Below are 24,323 nucleotides of genomic sequence, written 5' to 3' on the forward strand. Positions count from 1 at the left end.
TCATGTAGTCCAAGGTACGTTTCAAGTCGTTCACACCAACATGGACAAAGACAGAGTCATATTTTTACTTGTTGTGGAGTGACCTAAGTGCATGAGTTATGTGGTGAATCCTGGCACCTGACAGGCAGCTGACAGTAACCTTCTCCTTGTTTAGCCTGGTGAGTGGGACATCAGTGTGCCTGACTATAGAGTCACCTATGACTAGTGTGGTGGGTACGTTGTTTTGCCTTATTGGCTGTGGTTGAGTGGCACAATGAGTCTGCGGGCTATGTGTCATTTGGGTTGTATTGGGGGTGAAGGTTGCTTGCATTTCTGCTTTGGAGGTCTCTTTTGCTTGAGCAGATTATTATTGAGAGCCTCCGCGAATGTTTTTGTGTTTCTTTGTGTGGATTTTGGTGGTGTAGATTTAGTGAGACTATGTGATGAGTGTGGTGTGGTGCAAGTGTTTACCTTCTCCTCTTGACTGTCAAGTTCAGTCCTGATTGGAGAGAGCTTTACCTCTAGTTTGGCTAGATAAGTGCATCTCTCTCAGGCTGTAATGTTGGGTGGTAGGAGGAGAGGGCTGCCTGTGTATATGAGGCAATTTCTACATTGCCCCAAGATGCCCAGATTCGTCAGGTAGACAGGAGAGAACACTGGGAGCTGACCTTTGGACATGCCTGAATAAAAAACTATTTTCCTCTAGATAAGTGAGGAAAGTGAGTACAAGAGCTGATTTTCTCTAAGCAAGTGAGTATAGTAAGTACCAAAACTGATTTCCTGTAGGTAATGAGGAAGGTTGAGTGCTGTAGTAATTAGTAGGTTATTTAGTGCTTACAAGTTCTGAACAAGTGCTGATCACGAATAAGAAAATTCAAGTGCTAAAACTAAGAATCTGTATCTGGACTAAACTAGTTACAGGAAAGGGGGAAACAAGTGCAAATGCGGGCTTTTAAATCAGAAAGTTGTGATTTATTATTTTTAATTATAATTAATATTATATTATGAGATTTATTATCAGAGATTTGTTTTTCAATTGAATTGTACAGGTTATAGGTCACATTAAAGGTGGGGAAAGTTTTGAAATGATTTATTGTGGTCTCATTTTTTTATATCACAAAAATCTGGTATTTTAACAGGGGGTGTGTAAACTTTTTATATCCACTGTACATCTGATAACATTGAGTATTCATTACTGTGACTATAATATATGTGTTTGCCTTTTCATTTCATTGCAATTATCTAAAGTGTACAAAATCCAAAAAGTGGCTGCAATTGGAGGACACATCTGTGTAACTGCAGTGGGTTGAAATATATTACTATGTCCATTTTTCATCTGTTTATTTCTTCATTTGATCACAGTCCGACATCTGAGGTTTACAGAGTCCTTAAATTGGCTATAACTTTTGAACACATGTGTGCATGCGGATGTGTGTGTGCATGCATGCATGAAGATGCTCATGCATGCAGGGTTATGCAGAAGCTAGAACTGCATGCATCTGACAGCAACAAGCTAAAATACATTATTGTGGCCATTACTTATGCATGTATTCATTCATTTGTTTGATTATAGTCAAAATTCTAAGGAGTATACTAAAACTGGTGGTCATGGGGGCAGCCAGTGTGTGAAACTTGACTGTCCCTTTCTTTCATTTGATCACAGCTAAGCAGTCTTTGGTCTGGTTTGTTAGCGTTACTGTTTAAGTAAAATAAGATGAAATGCATTATGATTATTATATATAACTGTGATAAAATAAAATAATCTGAGGTGTATGTAGTTAGTAACATAGCTATAATGAATGGCCGTCTCTGGATGAACCTCCCTGCTGTCAATTAACTACTCTTAAACAGCCATTGATCTTGCTTTGCAAGACAAGTGTGTATTTGAGAAAAGTAATCTGAAAAATATTACTGTGACATTATTTTTGATTGCAGTCAAACATCTGAGTTGTATACAGTCAATAAAGCAGCCATAATGAATGGGCACTGAGGCAATCACTCACCACAGCTGTTTTTATCACACCTAAGCAATTACTGACTTGCCATAATGAAGTCCCACCCCATTCTTGTTCTTCATTTTACCCATTCAGTTGCTTCCTGCACCCCCCTCCACTTTGAAGTCATCAGCCTTCACTAATTAGGAAGCAGTACTAATTTGATGGCTGTAACTGTAGTGAAAATGTGGCAGCCTGTTCACAATGGAATAATGAAATAGCCCCATAGATGGAAAGACAAGCTGGACTGCACAGCTTGTTGACCACTGTAAAGAGCACAGCTGGTTGACCACTGTAAAGAGCACAGCTGGTTGATTATTGTCTGCAAAGATTTTCCTTGAAAGTTGACTTTTTAGAGAGAGCCTGGGCTTGAGTGACCTTAGTGGATATTCCAGACTTTGTCCCACTCTTTTAAGAAAATAAAGCTCAGAATCAGGTCATGGTACGTGTTCCTTCAGAGGGATAAGACATAAATGAGTTTGGCTGAGCAAATCTAGTGGAGCAGATAACTATAACTGATTGCACTCCTCAAAAAAGGGTACTGGTGTGTGACTTTTTTAGGGCTTTTACATTTTACACACGCTAGCGTCATATATTTCCTCCTCTTGATCTTAAGAGTAAAGCCGACTAGATATGTCAATGATGATACTACTTTTTATCACACCAGAGAGAGACTGCACTAACTGAGCTCAGCATATACTCCACTTGACAGATCTCAAAAACAGTAACTGAACAAACCAGAATTCCTTCATAATACGTAGGAATTATTTAGCTAGAACTGCTGATTCTTTGCATTCCAGGTACTGAAGCCCCTAGAGTCAACCATTTCTTGTGACACAGTGATCTAACAAGAAAATCTGTGAACTTTTGTAGGAATGTCCTCGCATAACCAGGTTAAGAAACATATGGTTTATTTGTGCACCTTTACATATTCAAAATAATTGGGAGATCACTGACAGACTAAATTACTTGAAACACAGTTCTAAGACAGATAGCAGTCCTTTCTGCATTCCCATCCTTTCTAGGCCATATAATAACTGACACACTGGGTGGAGACCTTAACAGCTAACAAAAAAGACTGAAACTTTCATACATCCAAGTCTTTCTTATGAATACAAGGCCTGCATGTGGCAAGTCAGAGACTATCTTGGGCTTTTTCAAATTTGTTTTTGGCATCCTGCATGCTACAAGCTCCCTGGACCTACCTGCACTATCAGGAATCCTGGGTACAGCACAGAAAGCAGATGTTCCAGTCTTAACTTGTTTTACCTGCAGACAGGAAATTGTATCGACTTTGTCCTTTGCAGAAGCACACATACCCCTTATCACCCACAGAAGGTGGTTTATGTCATTTGCTGTTTGTTTATGCAAACTTTGGAACTTCATATGGATGTAGAAAACCACAACAGGTAGATGAGGTGGGCAGAAGAGGTACAGCACAAAAGTCAGACTGTTTTCAACTGGAGTTTATTATAAAGACAGGGACTGACATCATAAACAATAAATGCACGCTAGGTCAGAAAATAAAAATACAGATAGAGGAAAGTAAGTACTTAATAGATCAGTATGTTCAGCATTTGGGGGTAACTGCCTGAAAGGCTGCAGGGGCATTTACTAAGTACATGCTCTTTTTGTTTTACTCTACAGTAATGGTTTATACAGAAAAGACTCGCTGTAATTTGTGCTGTTAAGATTTACACCTATAGATCTTGGAAAGGAGAATCCTGCTTTGGGCTTAGTACTTCATTTGTACACGCCTATAAATTTTGCACACTCATAAATTTTATCTGGGGTTGTTATGTGCATTAAGCTACATATAGCTGGGGATGACAATGTGGGCTACGCTCAGACTTTGCCATTGTGACCACTTAGCTTTTATTCTGCAAGTAATTCTTTCAGTGGGGGAAATAAGTTTTTAGGTGACTGTTTACCTCCCGAGTAAGTAGCCTTAGTAAGTCTAAATACTTATTTAGTTAAAAACAAAAACTATATTTATTTAATGAACTAGAAGGTCATTTGCAAGTAATGACAGTTTATTGTATACCTTTTGTGATGTCTTCAGACCAGTTAGTTTAACTGGATCTGGGTTCTTAGTGATAGGTTAGAAAGAAAGGGACAACCCTGCTTGTACTTCTTCTTCTTCTTTCGGCTGCTCCCGTTAGGGGTCGCCACAGCAGATCAACTGTTTCCATTTCTTCCTGTCCTCTGCATCTTGCTCTGTCACACCAACCACCTGCATGTCCTCTCTCACCACATCCATAAACCTTATCTTAGGCCTTCCTCTTTTCCTGTTACCTGGCAGCTTCATCCTTAGCATATTTTTCCCAATATACTCTGCATCCCTCCTCAGCACATGTCCAAACCAACATAATCTTGCCTCTCTGGCTTTGTCTCCAAACCTTCCAACCTGGGCTGACCCTCTAATATACTTATTCCTAATCCTGTCCATCCTCGTCACACCCAGTGCAAATCTTAACATCTTCAACTCTGCCACGTCAAGCTCTGACTCCTGCCTTTTTGTCAATGCCACTGTCTCCAACCTGTATAACATAGCTGGTCTCACTACCCTCTTGTAGACCTTCCCTTTCACTCTTACTGGTACTCGTCTGTCACAAATCACTCCTGACACACTTCTCCACCCACTCCATCATGCCTGTACTCTCTTCTTCACCTCTCTTCCACACTCACCATTACTCTGAACTGTTGATCCCAAGTATTTAAACTCATCCACCTTCGCCACCTCTACTCCCTGCATCCTCACCATTCCTCTATCCTCCCTCTCATTCACACACATATATTCTGTCTTAGTCCTGCTGACCTTCATTCCTCTTCTAGGGCATATCTCCACCTCTCCAGGGTCTCCTCCACCTGTTCCCTACTCTCAGTACAGATCACAATGTCATCTGCAAACATCATAGTCCACGGGGACTCCTGTCTGATCTTGTCTGTCAACCTGTCCATCACCATTGCAAGTAAGAAAGGGCTCAGAGCTGATCCTTGATGTAATCCGACCTCCACCTTAAATGCATCCGTCACTCCCACCGCAGACCTCACCGCAGTCACACTACCCTCGTACATATCTTGTACCACTCTTATATACTTCTGTGACACTCCCGACTTCTTCATACAATACCACAACTCCTCTCTAGGCACCCTGTCATATGCTTTCTCTAAATCCACAAAGACACAATGCAACTCCTTCTGACCTTCTCTGTACTTCTCCATCAACACTCTCAGAGCAAACATTGCATCTGTAGTGCTCTTTCCTGGCATGAAACCATACTGCTGATCACTAATCATCACCTCCCTTCTTAACCTAGCTTCCACTACTCTTTCCCATAACTTCATGCTGTGACTGATCAGTTTAATCCCTCTGTAGTTACTACAGCTCTGCACATCACCCTTATTCTTAAAAATCGGTACCAAAACACTTTTTCCTCCATTCCTCAGGCATCATCTCACTTTCCAAGATTTCATTAAACAATCTCCTGCTTGTACTTCTGGTTGAAAATTTTATATACATACACAGATGCATATATATATATATATATATATATATATATATATATATATATATATATATATATATATATATATATATATATATATATATATATATATATATATACAACCAAACAATGCATCCTACACTAGACATAGGCAGGGGCAAGCCCCCACCCCTACTTTATTTTTCTAACTCTGAGATCGCACAGACACACAAGGCAAACTCACACCCACATATTACAGTCCTTCACACACACACACACACACACACACACACACACACACACACACACACACACACACACACACACACACCACAGTCACAGCACACACTTACACACACTACACCCCTTACAAACACACTTACATACACATACTTACCTGAACCTCAACACCAGAAGTGCTAACGCAAAATCCCTTAACATCGGGATTTTGCATTTCGCGCTTCTGGTCTTTTGGTAATGCTCGGTTTCGGTCCTCTGGTCTCGGTGTCTTCAGCGTCGGAATTTTGAGCGTTTGGTAATCCGCAGTGATCCCGTATATAATTACCAGATAGTTTTCTTGTACTCCTGGAATGTTTATAGATGTTAAGAATTGCCTGTGTCAAATTAAAAAAGTACTATTTTAACATTTGTTGTTTTCCAGAAATATCCAACTAACCTTTGAAAAGCTTTTAACTGCCCAGGCAGAGTAGCAATTAGAGGAAACCACCTTGTTGCTTTATTAGTAAAAATTGTCTGAACATAATTTTGTCTTTATGTCTTTCGGCTTTTCCCGGTAAGGGGTCGCCACAGCGGAACTCTGGTCCACTAATGATTGGCAGTAGATTTGTATGTGCTGGCTTGCCGGGCCTAACACACAACCTTCAACGAAGGAACGCCCATTCATGCATGTCGACACACAGAAGACGCTCTAATTGAGAATCGAACGGGCAACGTCTAACTGGGAGGCGACAACGCTACCGCAGCACTACGTAATTTTGTCTGCAAGGTGTAAATCCATGCTGCTCATCTGGAATTATTTCATTTAGAAAGGGAGAAATTCTCACAACAGATTTGAACTTAATAGCTTGTAGCCACAATGACACTAGATACCTCTCAACTGCTCCACTTTGAAAGTACCCCAAATTCATCCTCCAAAAGTGTCTGCTCTGCTGTTCCACTATGACAACAGACTGCTGCAATTTTCAGTCTGTCTTTGGCTCTTTTGTACAGTCAGATATCAGACCGGCTTCCTGAAGTTTGTCAAGGTTAAACATAGCAATTGCTGATGATGATGAAGTTTTGCATCATTGCAGTGAGTTCAGAGAAGAGTACTGCAGCACACTTTTATTTGGCACATTTAACAGACCAAAAAAGAGAACTGACAAGTTTGAGGCACTGAAGACCAAACTTTCTCAATGCTGCTGGTGCTGGTTTTCCGATTGGAGCTTTCTTTGTCGGTGCCCTTCCTGCCTGTTCTACAGTCAGTATCTCCCTGTCAGCATAGCATTTCTCTGAATTCTGCCAGATTTTGAAGGTTTCTGGTTTTTGCCTCATATTTTTGTCCACTCCATCATAAAATTTTTGATTTCTTATCTTGGCAGTCATATGCGGTATTGCCCTCAAATGTCTAGAATCGTACAGAATGTCCAGATTTTTTATTCATATTTTTAGTTTTTCCATCATACAATTTGTGGATTTCTAGCATATTCATTGAGAATTGCAGTCACTAAATAATGACAAACATTTAAGTTTCAGACTTCATGTCCTTCAGAAATGCATTGGAATGCAAACCTGTTATTCTCGCAACATGTTAACTATATAACAGCAACATTTAAATCTGTCCCTCATTTTGGGCCTTTGCCTTTCCCATTAATTTTGGTTTTGTCCAGAATTCTTGCCCTAAGAGGTTTTGAGGTGTCTGGACAATATCATTCCTGGCTGACCTGAACAATAACAGCTGCTGAACAGTTCCCAACCAAAAGATCTGTTGACTGGTTTGGTTGATTCAGTAAGTTGCTTATTTGTTTTCAGCAACCTGCCATATTATTGTTGTTTTGCAGGGTGGGCTTCACCTTTGAAAAGTCCACCCTGCAAGTAGTGCTGAGTAGACTGACTGAAATATTTGCTGTTGCTGCATCGTGCTGCCTGCCAGCCACTGCTATACTATTGTAGTGTCCATTCCTAAGGCCATCTGTGGCTGGCTTGTTGTTACCACTTGCTGACTTGCCTTTTTTTTTATCTTTTGTCATTTGTCACTGTGGGCTTAAGAGGTATGAATTATTCGATCTAGGCTGGATTTCCTTCTGCTGTCACGGCGTACCAGGGTGACTGTAAAAGGGGACATCTAAGTTTGAAGGACTTCCCGTAAGTAAAGCAGGACAGACATTAGGTACTGATGGACTGTCCTTAATTTTGCTTCATAGTTTTGGTCTGTTCCTTTTAATTTTGCGGGGGGGGGGGACTATTGAGGACTGAATTCAAAAAATGCATGGGAATGTCAAGACTTTATATCATTCCTGGCTATCATGTTTCCCCGATTTTGCTTCATATTTTGAATTTGTTTACATAAATTGTGTGAGTTTTCTGTCAAACTATTGAAGACCAGTCCATAAATAATGGCAAGTGTGTTCATATCCTTTAGAAAATACATGATACAATACCCGTTATGTTAGCTATTATTTTAAGTATACAAAAGCAATATTTAAATTTTGCCCATTATTTTGGGTTTTGTCCTCCATTTTTGTGTGTTCTTATCCCTGATTTTTGATCTAAGAAGTTGAGAAATGTCTGTATGCTTCACATCCTTCAGAAAATCTATGCTAATGCAAAACTTGTTATTCTAGTAGCTTTCTAATTATGTATGAGTGACACTTAAACTGTCCCAGGTTTGGGGTATTATCCTAGAGTTTTGCTCCAAGAGGTTCTGTTGTGGATATAATACCTTGAACTTAATGCTGCAGTGTTTTAAGTATGTCTCAAAATAGGCTTGGGTTATGCAAGTAGGTGTGTGTGTGTGTGTGTGTGTGTGGATCAGCTTCAGATGCCCGAAACGCCAAACCGCCGAAACACAAATCACCTACACCAAAAGACCGACAACAAAAAATACCGACAATGCAAAACACCGAATACCATTACACCAACACACTACACGTAAACAACACAGTACACTACATAACATATCCACTAGCCCTAACCCAAACCCTAACCCTAAGGTCCGACACTACCGCACACTTACCCTACCTGCACCCTAACCCTAACTCACTTACCCACCCCTAACCCCAAGATCCAACACTACCGCACACTCACCCTACCTGCACCCTAACCCTAACTCACTTAACCCACCCCTAAACCCACAGTCCCTCACTATCGCACACACACCCTACCTGCACCCTAACCCTAACTCACTTAACCCACCCCTAAACCCACAGTCCCTCACTATCGCACACACACCCTACCTGCACCCTAACCCTAACTCACTTAACCCACCCCTAAACCCACAGTCCCTCACTATCGCACACTTACCTGTCCGCTCCCTAACACTATATCCCTCACTCTATCGCACACTTACCGAGTCCGTCGGGTTCTCACCTTGTCGGTCATCTGTGTTGTCGGTGTTTTCGACCCGTCGGATTCCGTGTCGGTGAAATGTGATTTCGGGCATCTGAAGGTGATCCGTGTGTGTGTGTGTGTGTGTGTGTGTGTGTGTGTGTGTGTGTGTATATATATATATATATATATATATATATATATATATATATATATATATATATATATATATATATATATACATATGTGTGTGTGTGTGTGTGTGTCAGTCATTTGGAGGCATTGCCATTGTCTGCACTTTATATGTCCTGACAACAACGACCTAAAATATATTAGTAAGGCTATTATTTGCATATTTATTTGTGTGTGTATCCCTCTCTCATTCTCTCTATCTATATATATATATATATATATATATATATATATATATATATATATATATATATATATGTGTGTGTGTATATAATATTCACACACACACACGCATGTGAAGTGCGACATGGCAGCTGTTATTCATGTATTCATTCATTTGATCATAATTGGACATCTGACCTGAAGTCAGTAAAGAGGCCACATTTGTGTGTCTGTGTTTGGGATTATTGTAATACTTTGTATTCTGTGCCCTGACAACAATGACCTATATCTAATCACACTGGTTATTATTTATTTATTGTCATAATCATTGCTGGCCTTAGGCATAGGCCAACTAGGCGGCTGCCTAGGGCGCCGCTCTAGCAGGATCACTTATCCAGTAATGTGGATGGTGTAGGTAAACTAGGATGCGGCCACCAAGTGGTGTTGAGGGAGCACTGTGGAGACCTTTTACCTAGGGCACCAGTTGACCAAAGGCCGGCTCTGATCATAATTACATATTCATCTGAGCTGTCCCTGTAATTGGTCCAGTGAAATCAGTCCACTACAAATGTAAATAAATAAAAATAATTTGTTTAGTTCCAAACTATACAAGGAATTCATAGCTGTACATATTTGTTTTTTATAAATATCTGACTGGGGCAATCATGCATTTAACATGCAGTACATTACAGTTCAACTAGATGTTTCTGAATTATATTTGTGTGGCTTGTTTGCTTAGTTTTACATGGCTTAGGGAGATAATTCATGGGAATGGTCATGGGGCCCATTAGAACAAGATTTTGTTCAATAGGTTACTTGTAGTGCCCCCAAGTGGGCAAATGTACAAATTAGGGTCTTTATTTAAATAAACGAAATGATAAAAGAACGAATGCTCTTTCGTCGACATGGAAAACCCGAAACCACAAAACAGCGAAGTTATGGAACAGCAGTTTTTTTTCCCATCGAAAAAATTGCTGTTCCAAAAAAAAATTATAAAGACAAAATAAAGTGTGGGGGACTTCACCCCCCACAACCCCCCAACATAAATATACCAACTTCAAGATCGCACCACAGTGGAAGAAACAGCAAAGTCCCGAGAACGGCCCAGCGATCCCCGGAAAAAAATCACTGTTTCATAACTTCGCTATTTTGTGATTTCGGCTTTTACGTGTCGACGAAAGAGGAACGCTCTTTTGTCATTTCATTTCATTTATTTAATACAGACCCACAAATTATGCACCCAGAACCCTGGGGGTTGATTTAAAGCATAAACAAATTTTCAGTGCTAAGATTTTGGATCCCCTGCTGTGATGCACGCACTCAAAACTCTCCTTAGCATGGAGAACATCGATATCTGTGCAGTAACAGAAACCTGGTTCAGGGCTCCCGAGAGCACCCCAGCACTACCAGGTTATACCTCATACCATGCTTTTCGGCCCCAAAACTTGGACCGAACCACAAAAGGAGGGGGAGTATCGATATTCATCAAAGATACCCACACCTCCAGGTTGGTGGCAAAGCACGAAGCATCAGAGGCTATCCATGTGCAACTAACAGTGGGTAAAACTGCCTTCCAGTTTATAGCCTACTACAGACCACCCTCCCAAACCCAGGAACCCCACTCGGCCTTCCTGAGAACACTGGAAAATATGAAGGTCTCTACAAACACCATTATATTGGGCGACTTCAACTACCCAAACATAGACTGGGAGCATTACTCTAGCTCCAACACCCTAGCCCAAAGGTTCCTAGAATTTATAAACTCAAATGCTATGGAACAACTTGTTACTACTCCCACAAGAGGGGAAAACATACTGGACCTGATCATCACCAACATGGGGACTCTATGCTCCAGACCAGAAGTGTATCCCTCACTGGTAAGATCAGACCATAAACTAATCTCACTGGATATTCACATCCCGACCCCACCCCCTGCCCAGAAAACCACAGTGAAAAACTTCTCTAAAGCAAATTTCACATTCCTCAAAACCGAGGTGGAATCCTTCAAAGCCCCCGGGCCTGTGGAAAATACGGCTCAGACCGCAGAATCCTTTATAAACGCATTCTATGAACACCTTCAGGAATGCATGGATCATGCGATCCCAAATAAAACCAAGACCCAATCCTCCAAAGGCAGACGTCCTGTCTGGTGGACCCCAGCCATAAACAAACTATACAATAGAAGGAGGAAGCTACTAAATGATAGAGCAAAATCCCAAAAAGGGAAGGCATCACTGATCTGTATTAGCAAAAAACTACGGGCACTCATAAAATTGTCTAAGCCCAGCTTCGAGAGAAAAATTGCACAGGACACTAAGGATAATCACAAGGCTTTCTTTAGTTATGTTAGGAACCTGGGTGGTAATTCCCAGATATGCTCAGAATTAGTCCAAAATTACAAAAAATACACTGAACCCACAGACATTGCCAACATCCTAGCTGACAAGTTCAGCTCAATCCCCCCCCCCCCACCAAAAGGGCAAATATCTATCCCAGCAGAGTGCTGCCCCGCCTGACATCTCAGATGCTCAGGTAAGAGCCGCCCTCTCCAAAGCAAAAAACACAGCATCAATGGGACCAGACGGTGTCCCAGGCTGTGTCCTACATGAACTCCAAGAAGAGCTAAACCCAAACATAAAACTACTGTTCAATCTCAGCCTTACTACAGGATATGTGCCCAAAGATTGGCGTACAGCAACAGTGGTCCCTCTCCATAAAGGTGGTGCCTCAACGGATCCTGGAAACTATCACCCCATAAGCCTGACTAGCTTGGTCTGCAAAGCTATGGAAAGGATCATCATGGACCTCATAAATAAAGATATTGGGGACCTACAGACACTGGATCCTACCCAGTTTGGCTTTGTTAAGGGCAGATCCTGCCTCTTAAACCTGGTTAATTTCTTTGAAACAGTCACCAAGGCCATTGACGAGGGGAAGGTGGTCCACACAGCCTACCTGGACCTCGCAAAAGCCTTCGATACAATACCCCACTCGGGCATTATAGATAAGCTCACCAGCTTAAATATAAACCCCTATGTCACTAGATGGATTGCAAACTGGCTCAAGTACAGAACCCACATGGTTAGAATTGTTGGAACCATGTCAGACTCCAAACCAGTTACAAGTGGTGTCCCACAAGGCTCAGTCCTGGGACCTCTCTTGTTCGGTATATATTTCTCGGAGGTACAGGCCAACACGGAAGGACTATGGCTGACCAAGTTCGCATATGACTGCAAACTGGGCGCCATAATCGACTCTCCAGCCGACACAAGCATCCTCCAAAAGGGCCTCATAGAAACAGACAACTGGTGCCAGAGCCATGGCCTCAACCTAAATGCCAAAAAGTGTATAGTCATCCCCTTTGGCAAAAACAAAGTGCCCACAAATTACCACATAGGTGGTAATCCATTAAGTACAGAAGAAGTAATTAGGGACCTGGGGACCCAAGTTGATAGCAATCTCTCATTTGGCAACCACGTGACCAAAGTGGTTAGAAAAACATTTTATATAGCCCACCTAATCATGAAGGTATTTACATCTAGATCAGGGGAGGTTATCGTGCCTCTTTACTCATCTCTCATCAGGCCCATAGTTGAGTACAATGCCCCTTTTGGAATGTACCTTACCAGACACCTGCAGCAACTGGAAAGACCCCAAAGGTACCTCACCAAGAGGATCAAAGGGCTCAAACAGATGCCATATGCTGCCCGGTTAAAGAAACTCCAGCTCTACTCAGTGGCATACCGCCTGTTCAGAGGCAATCTGTGCCTGACGTATAAAGCCATGTCCAACCCGGAATTAATGGACATGTTGCACCTCAGAAAATCCAAATCGCGCTCGAGAGACTTGAACCTCAGCACTGAAATAAATAGGACATGCTGGAGGGACAGATTCATAACCCAGAGGCTCCCTTCACTCTGGAATAAAATCCCAGTCCAGGTTAGGCAGAGTCCCTCATTGACTCTCTTCAAGAGGAATCTTGATGAGTGGATGGGAGATCATAGATTTACCCCGGGTATCACTTCTGTGTCACTGTTAGACAGAGGCACAGTATACTAACCTCGAAAAAGGGCATAGCAAAATAAATTTAAAATGGGTGGTGAAAGCCAAACACATTCTGGCTAGGCTTATAAATGCCCTAGGGCACATAGCCTAGTATGAACCTATGAACCTATGATTTTTGATGGTCCTCTGCTATGATGTTGAAAGCTGAGAGGTTGATAAGTACATGTGAATATGTTCCTAGCACAGCACAAAATGGCATTAACTATGTTATCTGTATTTCTGTGCACTGAAAAATTACCAAATTCTGTTAAAGCATTCCTTTGCTGCAGAAGAGTTTGACATGTACTTGTTTAACAAATTTAAAGGTCGTGTACTAATGCTGAGTGTGTTTTATGCCTGTATCAGTGATTCCTGTGTTTGTATACTATGTGACTGCTTGAATAGAAAGTTGCAAATGACAAAAAGATGTGGATAACTGGCACGTTACAAAGTGAATAACTTCAAACAAGTTCAAACATACCAATAAATGTTACGTGAAAATAAAATGGAAGTCTGACTTCAGATTGTTTACTTCATAACTGTTCTGGAACTAGCACCTTCAGCAATCTGCTTTTCAACTATTAGTAGTTGAACACACTAAGTTTTATTGTACCTCTAGTTAAATTTTAACACTGACAGATGTTTGAATAAGCATTTATTGCCTTTGTTAATGTTTAGGAATATGTCTGAAAGCGCAATAATATTACAACACTAATAGTCTACATTAATTGGACTGCACCAGTGACATGAAGAGATAAAGCACCGACTATGTTCCAGGTAACCTGAATTCAATTCATGGCACAGGCAGTTAGCAATGTGGGCAAGGACAGGCTCGCTCAGGACACACGTGCGCTATTGATCTTCCTGATGGAGACCTAGGTGACAGCAGTGTTGTGAGCTGCCTATGGGTGGACTGGGCAGTCATGCTGATTGTATACCTCTTGCAGAAGTGAGTGGAGGAGCAGAAACGACACCCACAGCATGACCCATACAGTGGAGGTTGCTCAGTGGGCTTGGGTAGGGTAATTGCAGGGAAAAAAAAAACTCAACAGCAGTGTGACACCTTCCTAAGTGCTTCCATCTCCTTTATGGCCTTGAAAATGGGCTGCATTTGGTCTGCAGGAGGTTAAGTGAGGTTATGTAGACCTGATGTTGTTGTGTCTTTCGGCTTTTCCTGGTTAGGGGTCACCACAGCGGAATACCGGTCCGCTAATGATTGGCAGTAGATTTTTACGTGCCGAGTTGCCAGCCCTGATGCACAACCTTCAACGAAGGTACGCCCATTCATGAATGTCTCCCCACAGAAGATGCTCTAGCTGAGAATCGAACAGGACAACGTCTATCTGTGAGGCGACAATGCTACCGCAGCACCACCACCACCGCACATCTCTGTAGACCTGATAGATAAGGAAAAAAAACTGTGAGCAGTTTATGGTCAACTGTGGGAGCTAAAAATGGCCAAATAAATCTGTTTTATTTAAGTCTATACCTGTTTTTTCTAGAAACTCTTAAACTGTAACACTACAAGACATTTTCATCTATTTATTTGTTTACCATGGTAGGACACTCATTAGAACAAACCAATTTCAAGCCCAACCCAGAAGATGCTAAGAGAAAGACAAGACCATCAGCGAAAATGATAAGACTGTGTGTTATGAATCTTTGTTACATACAATAAATGTAAGCAACTGTGAGGAGCTAACGCAAAGTTCTATATGCAGAACACCAAAGTAGTCATTTGGGGAACATACAAAGGACATATATAAACAGCTTGTTCAAAATTGTAGTGGGCAGGGTATGGTGTGAAAGTGATTAACTGATGTGGCTAGAAGTTAAGCAACTGCATTGGCTTTGCTTGATTAGGTAGGCTTTAAATTGTGGACTGAAATTAGTACAAAGGTTTTTAGTTAGTGATAGCCAAAACATGAGTGCTAAAACTGAGAAACTGTAACTACTCCATTGCAATTTAGTTCCTGGGATTCCTCTTTGAGAGTGACTTCTGTGATTGTATTGGGGTATTGTAATAGGAGGTCCAGTCACTGTTTAATGGGGAACCAATTTGCCTTCCTGGAAGTATAATGGTGGTGTTCCTGTCTTGGGAAGTTGGTGGTGAGATGTCCTATTTTGTTGGAAAGGGAATGGAGGGAAGAGCTGTTCTTGTTGGAAGCTACAGCTATACTTAGGAGTCTATACTCTAGCTGGAGAAAAAAGATTCTCTTTTAATGTGATAAATCTTAATAATGGGTAAAGGAACTGGGGAAATATTATGGGCACAAAATAGAAGATGGTGTTGTTGATGTGAAGTTTACCTCAAAAGATCTTTCCTGCAAGAGTTGAAGGTGCTTGAGTAATGAGGAGAGAGAATGAGAGAATTGACCATCTGGAATTTGTTTGATGAACATGGAGAAAAGCATAGGGGCCAGGATGGACTCCTTTGGTACATCATTGGTGGTACGAGCCTATACACGAAAGGAAGATCCAATCTTGAAAGGAAACCTTTCAACCAGGTCTAGGTTTGTGCTAAATTCAAGATCAGTCATTGTGTAAGAAGGATATAATGTACAACAAGGTCAAAAGCCCAAGTGAAATGAACAAAGATAGCTACTGTATGGTTACTCTTGTCCACGCTGAGTAAAATTCTATAGGTAGGATTTGAGAGAGCAGTCATAATACTCCTTCTACACCAGAATCCATGTTACTTATTGGAGAGGGGATGGTGAGATGGTGTTATAGCATGTAAGCGAAGATATGACTGTATAAGATCTTTTCTGATAATTTAGCAAGGGTAAATAAAATGGAAATGTGACCAAAAATGAGAAGCCTTAGCAGATAGGTTGTTTAGAAAGGGTTTAGCTAATGCTTCCTTCCATATGTTAGGCACCCTGTTAGTGAGGAGACATATGTTGTGTATGTGGAGTAGAGAGATAATTTTGATTTCTCTACAGTCGTATATGAAACAGGAGCACAGTTACTGTACCACTGTGAGAGACTACAGGAATTTGTTCAATTTGAAGTCTAGTATCTTTTGATTTGACTTGTTTAAAGGAGAATGGAGTAAGTTTAGGAGAGTGGAATGGTGGCAGAGACTGGGAGGAGAAGGGCTGTTGCTGAATTTGCAAATGAAGTCATCATGAGGGGCAGGCCTTTGAAAGCATTGAGTTGTGTTTTAGGAGGGTTTTACTGTTAGAGGTTTTCATTCTGATGAGGAGGTTAACTTCACAGTAAAAGTGCTTGGGTGAGTGTAGCAGGAGAATTGTTTGTGGGTATGAAAGTTGGCTTTTTTATGTCCTATCTTGCAAGATTTCATAGAAGAGTTCATTGATTCTGAAAGTCTGTATGTGGGCTTTGTTTCCATTTATGGCAAACTTTATCACATAGGTTAAAGTGGTGTTATAATTCTTTGGTAAGCCACTTAGGGTTCTGGGGTTTAAATCATCTGTTTATGTTGAGAAAGAATTGCTATTTTGGAGATGAAAGAGGAACTATGACAAGTGTTCATTGACATAGTTTGGTCATCAATGCTCTCCTCCCAAGACCAAGTCTAGGACACAGAGGTGTGCTTTCCAATGCTGTCCTCCCAAGACCAAGTATAGGATAGAGAGGTGTGCTTTTATTCTGAGAACATGTAAGTTGAATGTAATGAGGTAGTGAACACTAAATGGGAGGAGTGAATTGTTGAAATCTTGGAGGGATGGTTGATGATTAGGAGGTCAAGGAGGGAATGATAATGTGACTGGAGGATTAGATGTGCAATTAAGTTATATCATTAACAGAAGGGGCCAAAAAAGTCATGCAGAATTAGGAAATGTTTATACTTGGGGAGGCACTAATGATATGAATAAGTATTCAAAATATTTTGAAGAACGTTGAAGATATGCGATAGCATTTAGCAGGGAGTTGCTTTTGCCAGAAGAATTTTTTGCAAGTAACCAGTTGGGTTCAGTGTCATTGGTTGCATTTGCTTGGATAAGTGGTATCACATTATTGTGGGACTGTACCATGTTTGGTATCAAAGGTATAATTTTGTCCGGAGAAAAAGTATTCTATGTTTGGATGATCATTTCTGAGCCAGTATTCTGTGACTACAAGTTCAGGGGTATGTGTGTTTACAGAAAAGAACATATCTGATGAGGTTTATTTCTAATGCTGTTGGCATTAATGAGAGCACAAGTGGTGGTGATAGAATTCTATGCAGTGATTTCAGTAAGAGTAGAAGTATGAGAAGCATAAATTTGAAAATAAATTTTGGTAGCTTTTGTGTGGAAGTGGTTAAAGGTTTAGTGTTGAGGGTCCACAGGAGGAGCTGTTATAAAAGTGTGGGTTTTGATGGTGAAAGAGGGTTGGTGAAAAGAGTAAGAAATGGGCTGAGATTAAAGTGTTATCAATCGCACAGCACAGATCAAGCAATACAGAAATGAAGACATGATACACCATTTCATTTTATTAATAGAGAATGTGTTAGACATTTGGAAAATCACTTAATACAGTAGCATAGCTGCTCCGGTGATGTAGAGGGATATAGGTGTGACTATAACCCAGCTGACCTGTGTTCGATTAGCTGCTTGGGTGACTGGAGTGGCAGTGAGGGATGGGGGTTACCATCCCTGGGCGAAAAGCAGGTCTGTCGATGTCTCCTGCAATAATTCCTGGTGAAGACTTGGGAAGTCATGATTGGAGGCGTGGTCTAAAAGTAGAAAAGGGTGCAGGAATGGCTGAACTACTGCATTGGAGGGGGAACACTCTACACATCAACATTGCCTGTCTGCCTCTTCACACCATGGGTCTCACAAATGATAGGCAGGGAAGGGATGAAACAGGGTAGGTTAGTAAGCAAAAATAGAAAACGACTTGTGGCAGGGTAACACTGAATCCCAGGAAGTCCTTAAGATCCTCGCTGGCCACAATGTAAATTTGGGCATTGGCCTGGGGATAGATTGGTGAGCCAGTAGACCCAGAGAAGAATGTGGTACACTGGTATGGCTGTTAGAATGAGGGAAGAGGAGAAAAAAAGAGTGGAGGGAAGAAACAATGCAGTAACATACTCTTAAAACTGGTATAATTATACTAGAGCTCCATCTGTGAGCCATCTGTGAGTTTTCTAAAATAATTTTTGTTTTGAGTTGCATACTAACCAAGCCATAACTCAATACCCAATTCAAAAAAAGGACTCTGAAGTTGCTCAGGTGACATAGGAAATGCAAAATTTCAGTCTCCTTTTCCTGCTTCCAAAGCATGAATTGTGTTTCCTTCTTTGATTTTACATTGATTTCGAATACCGGTGCAAAACTTCAGAATAGTGGAGTTTCCCTTTAAAATCTGTGAGCTGCTGGGTTGTAAGGAACCACTCCAACTCTACACTGAAACTGATACTGCAGTCATTACATGTCAGATCTGACACAGAGGTAGAGTTATACCGACTCTGGCAGCAGAGGAGTTGGTTGGTACTGGCTAAAAAACACAATTGTGTGGTTTTGTTTGTATGAACTGTCTCTGTATACATGGCACAGCATCAAACTTCATTTTTTGTCATATTTGCAATGTGCTTTTCTAGCACAGCCTCATAGCCTTCCAACTTTGTGTCAATGAGGCATATTCTGCATGGATGACAAAGTTGTACTTGTAATGCATGCAGTGCTATCACTGAGATGCAGCTGGTAGTGTGGGGCCATCCAGCTTCAGGTATCTTCATTGACGATTACATGGCAGGCTTGGGGCAGTCATCAGAGCACACCAAAAACAAGATGCTTTACTTTTTTGTAGGAAAATCGGAGAGTTGAAGTGTATATCTGATTTAGTGGTGATCACAGAGAATAATGAATGGCATATTGACACAGCATCACTTTCTCACACTGCTTGGTCCCCCTACATTCCATCGACCAAGTATTAGGTGAACTGATGGTCTTTAGTTTGACCATATGGGTTTGGGTGTGTGTGTGTGTGTGTGTGTGTGTGTGTGTGTGTGTGTGTGTGTGTGTGTGTGTGTGTGTGTGTGTGTGTGTGTGTGTGTGTTTATTTACATCAAGGATATACAGTTCGAATGGGGGGGGAGAACAGTCGATATGTAACACAAGAAAATTATTTTCATAAAAAGAATTGGAGATTGCTTGTTGAAATGGATCTTTGTCGTGTAGACGATGGGTACAGAAATGTTCCAGTTTGGAATGCAATGGTCAGACAAAAGGCTGTATTAAGGAATGCTGGATTTTTTAACTCTGAAGCTTAACCTATTATGTAGGGAACTGACTAGTCTGTGTCCAAGGGGGGTCCTTTCCTACTACCTAATCTGTTTCTGACAAGGATTTCACTCCTCCGGGAAAATGGGTTTGCAGATTTGTTTTTCTAAGTGTTGTCTCCTTTTCTGATAGAGGCACTTTCTAATGGTGTATCCCTTGTACTGTCTCTTAAACATAAGAAAAAAGGATGTGTTCAGTCTGTACTTTATAGCATACATTACAATGTGGTACATCTGTCACTGCACTGGTGGGTCTTGAAGTACACAGCATTGTTTGTGTGCATGGGATCATTTTTCTCTCTCTAATAAATATGGTACATACAGCAGCTAAGCTACTGCTGTTTTGCACCCACCATGCATGTATTGTAATAATATTGTTAATGCACCCCATGTTCTTGTGGTTTAATTATGTTTTTATTTTTATATGCACAGGACAACCTGAAAACAGCTTTAACATCCTTAGAATCTAAACTGAAAGATCTTAAACACTTGCAGGACAAGCAGGAGAAGGAAACCCCAGACCTACAAGTAAATAAGGTGACTCTTAGTTCAAAACATCCTGAATGCAGATGACTAATGGCAGATATGCATGTGTCCTTTTAAGTCTGTCTTGTGTTGTTTTTAAATGTATGTATGTATTTTTATTTATTTATTTATTTATTGTTATGTGTGCTAGTGGTTATCAGTGAGAAAAGTTTTGTTTAAACTTGTTAACTGGGGTGGAGAACTGATCACAAGTGACCACTTTTAGTTTCAGCCCAGAAACTTGCAAAGAAAAACTAGGACACAGAAAAAGGTATGCAAGTAAACTCAAGAGTTTCTACTCTTTTGGCTACCACACACGGTTTGAAGATATTTTCTGCTGAATCCATTTGCATCCACTGTTTGATAAGACAGGGGCCATGGAAGTAAATACTGTGGGAAGAAACAGCCAGGGAATTGTTATGGCTAGGCTTGTATAGGCCCTAGGACCAATAGCCTAGTACCAACCTATGAACCTAAGTATTTTTAAGTACCAGTTTGCACTCTCTGTAGATTTATATTATAGTTGCTGTGATATCTGTGCATTTTATAGAGTTTTCCACTTGAATTCTGCATTTTAAAGTTAATTTGCAGTTGCAACTTCACTTGACTGTTATACTGAATCCAGGTCCATCCAGAAATGACTTATCTAAAAAAAAGAAGTTATGTACTCACCATAACGTTCTATGTTTGTAGTCCATCTTGCCCTTTATGCTTACATATGGGTTCGGAGCCGATCCACGGCTCCGACTCGGCCTATTACAAAGCTCAAAGTCTCTTAGTTGGCTCGTGGCTAGGTAGGCATCCCATAGTGCATTAGTACAATCCCCAGATCTTGTTTGCTGCTAAACCATATACACACACACACACACACACACACACACACACACACACACACACACACACACGCACACACACACAAACACACAAAAACTAAGATAATCCAGAAAGAACAACAATGATGAAAGGTCTCCACTGTACCAAGGTAGCACTACCCTGTCTCCAGATCCTTTCAGGACGGGAGTGGGTGGGTGGGTTCGTAAGAATGAAGGGCTAGATGGACTACAAACATGGAACATTATGGTGAGTATGTAACTTCTTTATATTCTGTAGTCCTATGTCACCTTCATTCTTACATATGGGGCAGCGTCCCTAGCATCTTTATTCCTGGGTGGCTCATGGAATAATACTCCTGAGTACAGTGGAACCAAAGGAGGCTCTACCCCTTGAGATCAGGTCCAATTTGTAATGAGTGATAAAAGTATGTGTGGTAGCCCAAGTTGCTGCTGCACAAATACTGTCAATTGGAGCTCTGGCTTGGAAGGCAGCAGATGTAGACTGGGATCGTGTGGAATGAGCCTTAATCTTGAACGGTAGAGTCTTTTCATTGGAGGAGTAAATGAAGGAACTACAGCACGAAATCCAATTAGACAGAGTCACTTTAGAGACTGGCAGACCTAGTGTAGAATCCGAAAAGGATACGAACAATTGGTCTGACTTTCTGAGTTCCTTAGTCCTGTGGTGGTAGAACCGTAACTGTCTGTGAACATCTAATTGGTGACATTTGTATTCTGCAGCGTTAGAATGATTGGGGAAAAACAGCGGTAATTCTATAGTTTGGTTCAAATTAGAGTGAGAGCAAACTTTAGGGATAAAGGAAGGATTTGTATGAAGAGAAACTCTGCCTTTGCGGAAAATCAAGTAAGGAGACGTTATAGACAGAGCTTGTAATTCTGAAACTCGTCTAGCTGATCTGATGGCTACCAGAAACAAAGTCTTCCAAGACAGAAATTTCAGTAGGCACAAATGAGCAGGTTCAAAAGGCAGTGAAGTTAACCTGGACAGGACAAAGTTCAGATCCCAGGAAGTTACCGGTTCCTGAAAGGGGGTCTCAGCAAGGTAGTGCCTTTAAGGAAGGTTTTACACAATCTGTGTGACATCAGGTTAGACTCGTGTTGACCCAAATGAAAATTAGATATCGCTGCCGATTGAACCCTAATTGTGGCAGCAGCAGACCCCTGATGGAAGTGTTCAGACAAGAGTTCTAGGACCATTGGGATGGATGCAGTGTAAGGATCTACATTTCTTTCTTCAGCCCAGATGGAAAACCTCCATTTGCTAGTGTATAACTTCCTAGTGGAAGGTTTATGCGAAGACGTGAGGTTGTGGGTCACAGCAGGTGAAAAATCCTGAAGCCTGACTAGGGATGGCGTTGGATCAGCCACGCTGTCGAGGGTGTGGAGGCAGGGGTGAAGGGAGCCTGAAATGTGTGTCAAGAGGTCTGGCACTGCGTGCAGAGTCCATGGATCATCTAGTAGATGAGGCCCGAGAAAGGGGAACCAAATCTGACAAGGCCGGTAAGGAGTGATGAGAATCATTATGTTTCCCAACAGCTTCGCTTTCTGAATCACTTTGGATATGAGAGGAAGAGGAGGGAAAGCATAAAGGAGTCCCAGGGGCCAATCATGAACAAGTGCATCTCGGTGACTCCCCCAGAGGAGGAATAAGGGAAAAGTAGCTGCTGCATTTGGAGTTGATCAGATTGGCAAAGACGTCTCAGCAAGGCCGTCCCCATTTGCGGAAGATCTTTTCCTGATTCAGAGACCACTCGTGAGGCATCAAGATTGCTCTGCTGAGTTTGTCGGCTATCACATTGGTTGTCCCTGGGGTGTGCGTTGCCACTAGAAAGCATTGGGAAGATATCGCCCACTTCCAGACACAAATAGCCTCTGGTTCCACCTTGTTTGTTGAGATACCATACCACTGACATGCTGTCTGATTGGATTGCTATCGTCCCTAGAGGAAGAGAGTTGTGAAGTGCTTGCAATGCTAGAAGATCTGCCCTCATCTTTAAGACATTGATATGCAGGTGAGCCTCGTCATCTTGCCATGTGCCTTGGACAGTCCTGCCTAGATAATGCCACCCCACCCTATCTGTGAGGCATCCGTGGTCACAGTAGCAACATGTTGGCGAGGAAGGAATGGAGTACCTGTTGTTAGTTGGTCGGGTTGAATACACCAACGGAGGTCTTTTTTGCAAGACTCTGTTATGAAGATGTGGTGAGATAGAGGCAGTTGTTGAAAGGACCACTGGGACAATATTAACCACTGGAGCATTTTCACATGTAATCTGGCGAGAGAGACTAACATTATGGTAGAGGCCATGGTCCCTAAGAGTTTCAGCACTGTCTTTGTCTTGACTTTCTGTAGAGGGAGTAGAACTAGAATTTGTTGTTTGAGGTTCTGCGCACTTTCTGCAGGTAGATGGTGACTGTGTCTATTTCTGTGCCTATACAAGTCACAAATTGAGTGGGCAATAAGGCAGATTTTTCTCAGTTTATTGTAATCCCCAACTGGGAACAAAGTTGGATAGTGGAATCTCTGGTTTGTAGGAGTAGATGCCTGGTGGAGGCAGTCAAGAGCCAGTTGTTCAGATATAGAAACACTTGGAATCCTAGACGTCTCAGGTGAGCTGTCACTACCGCCATACATTTGGTGAACAGCCTGGGGGCTGTGGTAAGACCAAAGGGCAGAGCACAAAATTAGTAATAACTGGCTCCCAGCCGGAAGCATAAATGACTAGTCGATGCTCTGTCCATTTTTATATGGTAGTACGCATCTTGGAGGTCTCTGGAGCACATCCAATTGTCTTTCCCTAACAGAGGGAGTATAGACTGCAGAGTCACCATCCGGAACTTGGCCTTCTTTACAGATTTGTTTAGTTTGCTGAAGTCCAAGTTGGGCCTTCAGTCCCCTGTACGTTTTGGCACTAAAAAGAATCTGGAGTAAGTTCCGAATCCTATCAAGTCTGCGTGTCTGTTTGGATGACTGTATGTGAGCAACTTTTTCACTTCTACAGTTGCTTGATCCCTGTGATTGGCTGGAACATCTGGGATCTTCTTGGGATGTGAGGTGGAAGAAAAAAGGGTATGGAGTAACCTCTGATGATTATTCTTTGTACCCATTTGTCTTGTGTGATGTTTATCAAGGCTTCTGGATACAAAAAAATGTGACCCCCGACTGGCTTTAGAGAAGCACAGCCGAGCCCCACATCAGGAGCGCTGATAGGGACGGCCTCGAAACGAATCACAGCCCCCTCTGATTTTGCGGGCTGCCCCTGCCTCTAGGACGGCATCTACCATTAGCTCCTCTGCCTCTGAAGGA

General features: G+C 41.6%; 1 protein-coding gene across 1 annotated transcript in view; it reads left to right on the plus strand.

Annotated features, from left to right (window-relative positions):
* Positions 1-24,323, plus strand: part of LOC122814381 — a 498,155-nt gene that overhangs the window by 362,717 nt on the left and 111,115 nt on the right. The window contains exon 10 of the mRNA XM_044086965.1: positions 20,070-20,174. Coding sequence (XP_043942900.1) covers positions 20,070-20,174 — 105 coding nt within the window. The remainder of the gene's footprint in view (positions 1-20,069; positions 20,175-24,323) is intronic.

Source organism: Protopterus annectens, chromosome 10.part0, assembly GCF_019279795.1.
Source record: "Protopterus annectens isolate FY-2018-M chromosome 10.part0, PAN1.0, whole genome shotgun sequence".
In the NCBI taxonomy this organism is placed as follows: Eukaryota; Metazoa; Chordata; order Ceratodontiformes; family Protopteridae; genus Protopterus; species Protopterus annectens.